General features: G+C 37.3%; 1 protein-coding gene across 1 annotated transcript in view; it reads left to right on the top strand.

Annotated features, from left to right (window-relative positions):
- mccc2 (methylcrotonyl-CoA carboxylase subunit 2) overlaps positions 1–10,783 on the top strand; it is a 12,884-nt gene extending 2,101 nt beyond the window's left edge. Inside the window, exons 3-17 of the mRNA XM_032515300.1 lie at positions 319–403; positions 636–737; positions 1,017–1,144; positions 1,506–1,618; positions 2,446–2,559; positions 2,868–2,932; positions 3,535–3,634; positions 3,735–3,830; positions 5,724–5,796; positions 5,901–5,977; positions 7,708–7,774; positions 8,166–8,322; positions 8,859–8,973; positions 10,261–10,346; positions 10,531–10,783. Of these exons, the coding sequence (XP_032371191.1) occupies positions 319–403; positions 636–737; positions 1,017–1,144; positions 1,506–1,618; positions 2,446–2,559; positions 2,868–2,932; positions 3,535–3,634; positions 3,735–3,830; positions 5,724–5,796; positions 5,901–5,977; positions 7,708–7,774; positions 8,166–8,322; positions 8,859–8,973; positions 10,261–10,346; positions 10,531–10,648 (1,496 nt within the window). The 3' untranslated portion in view covers positions 10,649–10,783. The remainder of the gene's footprint in view (positions 1–318; positions 404–635; positions 738–1,016; positions 1,145–1,505; positions 1,619–2,445; positions 2,560–2,867; positions 2,933–3,534; positions 3,635–3,734; positions 3,831–5,723; positions 5,797–5,900; positions 5,978–7,707; positions 7,775–8,165; positions 8,323–8,858; positions 8,974–10,260; positions 10,347–10,530) is intronic.
- Positions 10,784–11,618: the final 835 nt, after the last annotated feature.

The raw sequence follows: 11,618 nt of genomic DNA, 5'->3' as shown, positions 1-11,618 counted from the left end.
TCTGAGTTTTCTCTTGCACGACTAAAACAACTATTGGGCATACACGTTCCACCGAAACAAGTTCCTTCCTGAGGCTATTTTGCAATAGATCCGTGCAGAGCTTAGCGCCGCCTATGACGATTGTGATTGGTTTAAAGAAATGCCGATGAACAGAGCATGTTTTTCTCCCATCCCGGAATCCTGTGGGAACTAGCCAGACCGCAGCGCTGTGGAGGAAGGTCTGGCAACTGGGATCTACTCTTTGACACATCAACAATGGATTATCCAAAGTGTTGGCAACTTGTTTGTTAACATTCTATTTATTTTTTATTAATCCAGGTGGGGGAGAAAAAGCCAGAAGACTTCATACTTCTCGTGGGAAACTCCTGCCTAGGGAGCGTATAGACAGACTGCTGGATCCAGGGTATATCATCATCTACTTCCATCTTTGACTCAAAATTAATTGCTAACTCATACCCAGTAGACCAGATGCAAAAGACTTGTATTGTTCAGGTTTGATGTCATTACACAAACCATGGCGCCAGTTGTTCTCATGTCTAATGCTGTACACACTTCCCTACATCTCAAGTGTATAATTGTTATTTTACATTGCAAGCATGTATGACGTGTTTCTTTTTCATTTGGTTTTCTTGCAGGACCCCTTTTTTGGAATTCTCTCAGTTCGCAGCATATGAGTTGTATGGAAAAGAGGAAGTCCCTGCAGGCGGTATCCTTACTGGGATTGGGCGCGTTTCAGGGTAAGCACCATGAATGAGCAGATATTTGTGCTAAAAACGGACTACAAAATAGGATTTTAAGCCACTGTCTGTGCCTCTTTAAATGCAGATTAAATATCCTTAACTAGATGCAGAATATTCAAATTGTAAATTCTATGGTAATTACATGGGGTGTTAATTTAATCTTTGTTACTTGTTATTAGCTTTTTGGTTAATTTCCAAAATGAGATTTCCCTTGAGTACTTCAGGTGCACCACAGATTTCAATGTTGTTGTTTTTTGTTTTATTTATTTATCATAGGGTGGAATGTGTTATTGTTGCAAATGATGCCACTGTCAAAGGCGGAACATACTATCCAATTACAGTGAAGAAACACCTTCGGGCACAGGAAATAGCTCAGCAGAACCACTTGCCATGCATTTATTTGGGTGAGTTTTTCTATAGTCAAAAGAGTTTGGTAAATCCACAAACGGAATATACGTTTACTAGCAGAATTGAACATATAAATATGAGAGTTATTCTGGAGAAAAACTGAAATATTGTATATCAGTAACTTTATAAAATGAGCATACTAGAAGTTGTATTTCTACTTTGATTTATTCAGTAACATGATCAGCCTGGTCTGCTGTGCAGTTGTTCTAAAGTCAAAGGGCTTGGGACATCCCAGAATCCCCTCCTTTAAGGCTATTTAGTTTTTATCGTATAAGGGAGACTGAGTGTCTGTAATATAACCAGAGGCCAGATATTAATAATAATCACGAACTATTCTGATGTTCTTTACTCCTTTAGTGGATTCCGGAGGAGCCAATCTTCCCAGACAGGCCGACGTCTTTCCAGACAGAGATCACTTTGGACGTATTTTCTACAACCAGGCCAGGCTATCTTCAGAGGGAATAGCGCAGGTGATGCTTATGTTTGGTTGATAACATTGTATTTCACATGTGTATCATACAAAACACTAAGAGCAGGTGAGACTTTACCATGACTTCATAGTTTGTCTTTTACTGTAGCCTAGTGTTGTTATCTTGTATAGTACAGGGTTGTCTGAAAAATTATACCAAAGAGGAAACTGATCCATCTGGTTATTGACTGTTGACGAATAGACATCCTTGTGTTTAAAAACAAAACAAAAATAAGTTTGTGTGAGAGCTTATATATGTGATGGGTGCTGTAGAGCAGTCAGGTCTTGCCCTCACATCTCTCTAGAAGACCCAGAGGTTATAAACATAGCTAAATATGTTCTTACAACTTCAACAAACTGAATGCCTATTAATTCTTGCTAATATTGTCTCTCCAAACGATTAAAATCATATATTATTCAAGGCTTTTCCTTTTGTGGCATATATTCATGTTTTCTAAAGGTTTTTCCCCCAAGCCCTATTAAGTATTGCCGCCCACCACATTTACCATTAGATTGCTGAATTACAAATTTACGAGTACAGTTGCTAGTACCTAATACATTGTTGTTATCCCCATTGACAATTCAATTCTTTATTGAAAAGGGCCTAGAAAGACATTGTCATAAAAAAGCGTTAAATCAAATACTGAATTTGAATTTCTACTGGTACAATCAAGTGTGAAACTAAAAACTTGCTTGAAGCCAAGTTGTCCTTGGGCTTGTATTACACTGTCATAGAAATCAGACATTTAATTTCATAGCAGAGCTTTTCGGGATTTTGCTATCTTGGATGCCTGTCGTTAGCATTAGACTTTTTTTTGACTATTTCAGATTGCTGTTGTGATGGGCTCCTGTACTGCTGGAGGAGCTTATGTGCCTGCCATGGCAGATGAGAGCATTATTGTGCGGAAGCAAGGAACCATTTTCCTTGGAGGTCCTCCACTGGTAGGACATGTTTTTGTTGTTAGATTATATAGGACTAGGATGAAAGTTAGAGCTTTAAATTGGCCAATAATCCTGTTAGTTGATTGGTGACTCATATACCCATAAATAGGTTTTTACAAATAATTTACAAATTAAGCACAATAAATACCTTACTAATGGCATATACTTTTTGTTGTATTAATTTGATTTAAGCTGTATAGTAAATAGCAATCAGGTAGCAGACACTACTTAATGGTGAAAACTACTTCACTCATATTGTGTTAGATGTTTTTGTTTGTTTGAAAGTCTCTGTGCTTTTGTATTTACAGGTCAAAGCTGCCACTGGGGAAGAAGTTTCTGCAGAGGACCTTGGTGGTGCTGACCTTCACTGCAAGTATGCAAGAACAGTGTTTTTTATTACATTGCATGCATGGGTTTTTGAGCTCTTGTTTCTGCTTTTGGAGATATGTTGTTCATTGACTGATACCTCATTAGGATGTTGTCCATAGGAATACTGGGACTGCATTCTAAAATAGATCAACATTCTTTACAAAACAGGACAAACAATGTGGTACAAATATATATTTTTCAGTGGTGCCATTCATAAGCTGGGTTTACAGGGAGAGTAGGTTGTTCTCCACAAGAGTTGAGAGATGTGTAATGTACGCAGATCACATGTAGATGCAAGACAATTAGAAAGAGTAATAGGGATTTCTTCAGGTCAAAATGTTTTTGACATGAGAAGACTCAGCTGTGACAAAACGTTAATTTAAATACATTTGTGTCAGTGTGCAAGCGTTACTCTTTTCATTATATTTTTTTCACTGTAGATAGTTTCATTTTTATAACAACTAAATAGTCAGAAAATGTCGGTGGTCCACATTTACAGATTTAATCTAATAACCCATCACACACTCCTATCAGTGCTCTAATTTTAAGTAATGATTTATGTGCTGTAATAATGTCACAGTGATTGATTTATTGCTTATTTTACAGAAAATCTGGTGTGACAGACCACTATGCTTTAGATGATAACCACGCACTCCATTTAGCAAGAAAGACAGTGAGAAACCTCAACTACAGAAAAAATATTGAGGTCAGTCCTATGATGACAATCATTAACAATTACCTTTTACTGTCTAGCATGTTAAGCTGTCTATGGTTTCTGTTAATGTGGAGTCTGTTATATTTTTCAGGTCACCACAGAACCTACTGAAGCCCCTCTCTACCCTGCAGATGAACTCTATGGCATAGTTGGGGGTAATTTGAAACGCAACTTTGATGTCAGAGAGGTATTTGTCCAGTTTCCTATACATTGTCTCAAAGGGGCAAGAAAAAGAACTTAAAAGCTGTTCTTAAAATTACTGTCAACCACTTTGTTTTTGCTCTCTCAGGCAGGGCTTGCCAGATGTTCTCATTTGGTTTAAAGCCTGTACCTTTTGATTCTTGATGTAGATGCAGGAGCAACAATGTCTGCTAACTCTAGAGATGTCAAACTGTTGTGTAGAACAGTATTGACAGTGCATTTAGGACACAAGATCAAGTGACTTCTCCCTCTTTACAGGAGTTGTTCAACTGTAATAGGCTTTTCAACACAGGGCACCCTTAAATCAGTTATATTAAAATTGTTTATTATATCAGTTTCTTTTTTTTAACTATCAGTTTGGTGATTTCATATGTACTTTGCCTACCAATTTCTAACAACAAAAAACAGCATTTAATTGATCCTACTAACAAGTCTCATCTGTGTAGCCAAACCCTGATTTAGCTTATTCCTCTGTGCCATAGAGTTCCATTTTTGTCCAAAAGCAATTACAAACAAATCAATAAGAAAAACACTGTCACGCTGGGTAACGAGTTCCTTCGTCACCATGAACATGGGCATTGTAGTTTATTGAATTGATTGAACATACGCTATCATGCTGTTGTAAATACTCACTATCACCATATCATTGGCTGAAAGTAGTCTTGGGCTGCTCTATTATGGAAAAAATAATCACAATTATTTTGGTCAATATTGAAATCACTATTATTTAATGATAATGGATGATGTAACTTTGGATATGATGGATAGTGTTTGGGGTATAATGTTAGTGTCCTTTATCTCACAGAAAGAATCTGGATCGGAATCAAATCTGTTTTACTATTGTGAGTCGGTTTAGCTTTACATATATCACACACAATGTTACACGGCTAATGAACAATTCAAGATACATAACATAGTGTGCATCTCACATCACATTTTTACTCACTATGACCACTACTGCTGTCATTACTAAAAATTGTGTCAAACTATTAACCATAATATTGCCGTCAGTGGGCTTATTCACTAGCTAACCTAAGGAAATATCCAGCACATAGACGGTACCTTAGAATAACAATACGTGAAACAGGTGATTAGATGTTTCTGCTCATTTTACTTACAATTTAACAACAAAACAAAATGCTGAGGGAACATTCCTGTGTTTTTTCATGTTGGTTTTGAGGGGTATGCACCCCCACTAAGCTGGAAAAAGTTTTAAACAGTAAGTGAATATGGCGTGTCGGTGGAATACAACGTCTACTACAGCGGAGAGGCAAAGGCAGATTGACATAGAATATTGATATTGAGTCGATATATCTTGCACCCCTAATATGCACACCGCTTGCCTCCCTGAGAGAGTTTATGGCTTCGGGAGGAGCGGACGTGGGAATGCGTGTTTTATTCAGAACACAAGACAAAATAAGAGTGTTCTTGCAAAACAGAACATTGCAAAAATATTTGTTTTTTCTTGATTGTACTATTTTGGTGATCAGTTGGGAGCCAAAATAGAAATTTAATTAATTGCACAGCCCTAGTCCCAAATAAATACACCTTACCACTCATTAACTCCTGTTTGAATATCTTTGCTAAAAACTACAGTGCCCAGCTGTTTTAGGAAATTACAATTAGAAATGAAAAAAAAACAATTATAGATTTGTGCTTTAAAAGAAAGTAGTAGAGCAGTTTAGTAGGATTGAATGGACTCATTGACAACAAATATATAGAATATCACCAGTCTTACCGTGTAACATGTTAATACATGAAAAAAACACAAAAAAAAGAAAAACTTGTAATTTAAGTCTCATCCATTTTCTGTCACTGGTCTTGTATTTGACTTTGCATTTTTGACTTTAACAACTCTTCTCTATACATTTGAATGCAGGTCATCGCCAGGATCGTAGATGGCAGTAAATTTGATGAGTTCAAGGCTTTCTATGGAGACACACTTGTTACAGGTATGTGAAAGGGCATTCTTTTCTATTTCTACAACCCAGAGAATTAATTTTTTAATGGAATCTATCAACCTTAACATTTGCTCTCAATATATATACCTGTTCAGGATTTTCAAGAATATTTGGTTACCCTGTCGGAATCATTGGCAACAACGGAGTCTTGTTTTCAGAGTCTGCAAAAAAGGTAACTAAATATCCTTTGGACCAAAAACCCTAATAGTGAATGTTCTCAAAAGAATAAATATGGATTTTTCAAATCGTTACTCGTGGTACAGCTTGGATCCTTTGATATTATAAGTAAACATGCAACACCTGTGTGAAGTGTACCAAACTAAGCCCCTTGATCAAGTTACATTTTCAAAGGAGTTAGCATTGTACTGGCAATGTGTTTTCTGTAAATGTCAAGGTCTCAAAACTATATAATACTGAAGCACTTCAGATAGTATTCTTCACAGATGATGCTGCTTACAACACTGACTACCAAAATGTCTCTCTTGAAGAAGCTTTAGTCTTTGTAAGTGGTTTGTACGGGTTTTATCGTACTCTTGTACGAGAAGGCACTCAAATTGCACTTGTCTGGACAATCTTAGGAGTACTCCAAAGAATGGCATTGTAATAACATAGCATTAAGAAACAATGAACAAGGGACAATCATCATTTTCATTTAATATAATTCACTTGATTTGCAAGCCAGTCTGCCGTGAACAGCTGAACTTCACACAGGCTTTGGAAAGATGAGGAGCTGAATTTGTGATTATAGACTAAAATATTTTTCAAACATAACATAATATTTTTTGAATTAGATTACAAGCTTGACCTGAAAAAAGGTTTCTTTGACTCACTTTTCTGGGAGATGTCAATATAACAGTATGAGCATTATCTCATCAGGGTAATTGCAGTTGAAAGGGACTAACACAGTGCTTCAGACAGACAGATGTGGAACAGACATGCTCAGAGAGCATATCCAGGAAAAATCAATACAGCACCTGCATTTCGAGATGCACTTTTGAGACAAGCTGTCATCACTTAAGACGTGCCCCGGGCTTCTATTATGCTAACTGTTAAATTATTAAAAGCTTTTCCCCAGGTGTTTGTGAAAGCAAGAGGTGACAGAGAAAAGATTAGATTCCTGTTGTTGTGCACACATTTAGGAGCAGCAAACTGATGGATCATTTTTTACCAACTGACAGTTTCTTAAAAGCAGCCGTCTTTCACGCTGTCTCCAACTTCTGTTTACACTTTGCAAGGCAAGGCAGGGTGCTTCATCGAAAGAAAGCCAGTGGAGGTAGCTGCCAAAAAAGAAAAACACCAGAAGAAGAAAACACCTGACTAATTCACCAATACAAATAAGATGGAAATTAGGTGTCTCTGCACAGTGCACTTTTGTACTTGTTTTCCTGTCCAATAGCTCCTGGTAGCTCTGTGTTGTTAAGTGTACTTTTCTGGCAAGGCTGAAGGCCATTCTGCTCCTTCGTATTCAAAGTAAAATCTAACAAGTACAAAGCCAGTGTGAAGCCAAATGACCTCCCTCCCAAGTTGATACATTTCTGATCTCGGCTCAGATGAAGATGAGGATAAAGGTGAGGCCAACTGCTCAAAGGACACACACTTCAGGACAGCTTCCTGTGTCAGCACAAACTCCAGACGTGTTTCAGACAGTATATGTAAATAGGTACAACTACAGCCCAGGCACTAGACAACTACTTCAGGCAGTTCAACATGTACACTTGTGTGCATTAAATATATATTCTGTTCTGTTTATGCAGGTTATATTGCCAAGAAAAATACATCATTATCATCCTCATCATTTTATTTAAAGGTCATGATAATACATGTCTGTGTTTTTGTCCTTTAGCAGTTTTTTTTGTTGCTGTGGGAATACTAGATACACTGAATATTTTGATTCATTTTCAGGGAACGCATTTCATCGAATTGTGCTGCCAACGAAACATTCCACTTATTTTTCTCCAAAACATAACAGGTCAGTGGAAACTCTTTAGATCTGAGGTTTTGGTTTGAAAACAATGACAAAGGGTATTTATTAGGATTTAGGTACTTAAATAAGTCAAAAAATACTTGTTTGTGGTTATGTATGTTAGTGTTTTATTTAGATCTTAGGCACATAATGAATCCTGTATTTAATACAAGCTTGTAACTGCATACTGCGAAGTGATATTTGATAAAAGCAAAAATATCACATATATGTTTACATAATCAAATATGACATGATGTATATTTTATTTCACAGGAAGCTCTCAGTTTACCTGTTCACCATTGATTGTTTATTTGTAACACACCTGTCCTTTAAGAAGAAAACACACAAAGTCAATCCAGTTTGTATTTGCAATCTCTTCTCTGCATCTTTATTTTAGGCTTCATGGTGGGTAGGGAGTATGAAGCAGGAGGAATTGCCAAGGATGGAGCTAAGATGGTAACTGCAGTTGCCTGTGCAAATGTACCCAAGATTACTGTTATCATTGGCGGTTCCTATGGTGCAGGAAACTATGGCATGTGCGGCAGAGCCTACAGGTAAGTTAATGTAAAATAAAACCGCACCGGTAGCATTACAAATTAACAAAATAGAAGCCTGGCCAGGACCCGCTGTATTACATAAATATGAAGATCACTAGCTGCATCTGCATTGCTAGTGCATAATTTAAATGTACAGTATGTACTGTGTTCAATATGTGTGATAATATGCATCAGATGCACTTAGATTTTTATATTTATATTTCCTCCTTTTTGTGATCGATTTAGATACATTTAGAAAACAAATGGCAAGCATTGTCTAGTAAAATTTAAATAAGCACAGATAATTTAGAATATTGGAAAATGTTTGCTAGTGGCATACATTTTAGTTTGATTTTGGTGAATTATTTAGTATTCCCTAAGTGGTACTTTTTCTGGTCAAAGCTCTCATAAAAGATGTTCTGCTGTAGTTGTCATCAGATTATCAGACTATTATAAAGTAGGAGATCTTCATTACTGCAGGTTTCTGTTTGTTGTTGTTCTTATTAGTTGTTTGTCTGTGATTTAGCTGACTAATCTGGCTTTTCTTTTCACAGCCCTCGATTCCTGTACATGTGGCCAAATTCCCGAATTTCTGTAATGGGGGGTGAACAGGCAGCCACTGTCCTGGCCACCATCACCAAGGATCAGAGGGCACGTGAGGGAAAAGAGGTAAAGATTCATATTAATCATTCAGTCAATGTTTCACTGGAAAGGCTTAAAATAGCATTTGTGGATTTGCTGCCAAAAAAACATAAATGTATATGAAGATAATTTCCTGCAGTAATGGTTGGACAAGGCTGTTATACAAGATTAAAATTATATCGGTGGTAAGTTTTACTGTGATAACTTATCTTGAGTGGTGCAGTCATCAAGTGGCTGTAATTAAATTGTGTCAGGTATGGGTGTATTAAGATTGCTTTAATAGCTTCAGAATGTAGTGTCACATCAGTGCACTGATGGCAAGCATTTGAATCAGTGATGGTTTAACAATATATGGCATTAAAAAATAAGCTAATCATCATTCTTTTTTATTTATAAATTTATTTTTATTTAGAAATGTAGTCTCTCCTTTTGCCATCTTTTATTTTACTTGTATTCACAGTTAAGACTTAATATAACATAACTAGCAGTAACATGCAAAAAACTAACTTTACAAACGCTTGGCTTGGCAAATACAGCAGCAAGACACTGTTGGCCCACACCTCTCTCACCCATGCATTTAGATTAGGAGATCATGGACAAGGGTGAAAGTAATAAATTCAACCTCAGTCTTGCTCAAGGTCTTTGCCAATTGACATCCAAACACACACTTATGACCGTGATCCCTTTTAGCTACCACAAGCTAATACATAGCGGCTTTATAGGATGGGATTGGATACATTTATGTATACAACTCATAGTACAAGATGAGTTGAGGGATTTTGATTTTAAAAATACTCAAAAATAAAACTGTGGGACCTATCTTTGCCATATAACTAGAGATAACTGAATGTCAACCTAGTAGTCAACCTAGCTAAAACGATTACAGTCCGCAATGCATCAAAACTTCATGATGATTATACTGTACATAGTCTATCGGCGACGTTTCATTTCCGGAATTTGTCAGGTGCCGCCGGAAATTCAGCCAGATGTCCGTCTGCTTCCGCTTTCTTTGTGTTGGCATTTTAAACTAGGTAGATTCATGAGGACTATTGCTGACTGCTCCTCAGATCTCTGCAGGGTAAATGAAGCTAGCTCAACTACTCTAGCCGTCAAATCTGAGTTTTCTGTCGCACAACTAAAACAACCTTTGAATGTGCACATGGTCCACCAAAACAAGTTCCTTCCCGAGGCTATTTTGCAGCGCCACCGTCATTGAGTCTGTCCAAGACGATTGTGATTGGTTTAAAGAAAGGCCATTGATACAAAGCTTTTCCCATTTCTCCCATTCCGGAATGCTGTGTTGTTTATTCACAGTTCACAGCAGAACAAGAGGCTGCCATGAAGAAACCAATAGTGCAACGGTTTGAAGAGGAAGGCAGTCCATACTTCTCTAGTGCTAGGTGAGCTTTAGTCAGGACGCGTCATTCTGTTTGTGTGATGAAATGATTCACCGAATGTAAGTAACACCTTGATTTATGTATTAAAGTAATTGATGAAAGACCTGTACAAGTATTACAAGAATCATCAGATAAGTGAGGTGCATTGTTCCATCTAATGAGGTGCTTTTTTATTTCTTTTATACAGACTGTGGGATGATGGGATTATTGATCCTGCTGATACTCGTCTGGTTTTGGGACTGAGCCTCAGTGCAGCACTGAATGCACCAACAAAGAAGACACGTTTTGGAGTGTTTAGGATGTAATGCTTTTTTAGCTTGAACAGGTGAAGACTTACCTCTTAGAGTTGAATATGTGCAGTACTTATAGTTGTCGTAGTTTTACTTGTGAGGTGTCACCAGATTACAAGCAACAAACACAGAAAAAAGATGAATCACTTAGGTAGAATCACACTACCTCAGATCAGTGGGGACGTGATTGGATGATGTGCTGTTGTTGTGGGATATTTCCACTAATAAGGCGTGCCTTAACGGTTACTTTTCCAGTGTAAATTCTGTACTGTACTTCACTGTACTCTTTTCTTCTTTCCCTTCATACTTTGATTGTTTTTTTTTTAACCAAATACTGTAAATGATGAATTATAAAAATGTGAAAACATACAAGTTGCTATCTTTTTATTCAGACCATTACTGCTACTCAGTAGCTCATATAGCAATATCAGAGGAAAACAAAATTCATAAGGGGGTGCTGTTGAGCTATAAATGTCTGACTGGCCACAGTCTAGAGGGTTGGTAGAAGCACACTCAACCTTTTTTAAGCTACTAGGGTAAATGCCTTTGTTATAACACAGTGGTGTTCTGGTATTGACAGAGGAGCTGTTTTGAGGAAAACCAAGCTGAAGATGTCCATGCTCAGTGTAATTATCTCTGTATGCCCACTTAAGTTCTTGTCCAGAGGCGCTAGTTTATTGTGCCTTGCCGTCTATTTGCTTTTCATTTTAATAGTTGTGCAAATATTGTGTTATAGCTGGCGGCAATAGGATGGAGTCTTATAGATTGCAGAGTGTACGGTGTTCTGAAGCTGAGCCACCGAGGTAGAGTGCTTAACTTCACCAGCTGGCCACCCTGTCCTTCCCTCCCTCTTTCCCATTTTGTCAATTTATCTCTTGAACTGAACATGTTGCACACATTTAGTATGTCCACATAATTGGTATGGACCATCTGAGTTTACTTTAGCAACAAGTTACATTCTCCATAGGACTTTAAGTGGCTAAGG

Source organism: Etheostoma spectabile, chromosome 5 (genome assembly GCF_008692095.1).
Source record: "Etheostoma spectabile isolate EspeVRDwgs_2016 chromosome 5, UIUC_Espe_1.0, whole genome shotgun sequence".
Classification (NCBI taxonomy): domain Eukaryota; kingdom Metazoa; phylum Chordata; class Actinopteri; order Perciformes; family Percidae; genus Etheostoma; species Etheostoma spectabile.
The sequence above is the reverse complement of the archived record's forward strand: the minus strand, read 5'-3'. Positions and strand labels throughout refer to the sequence as shown.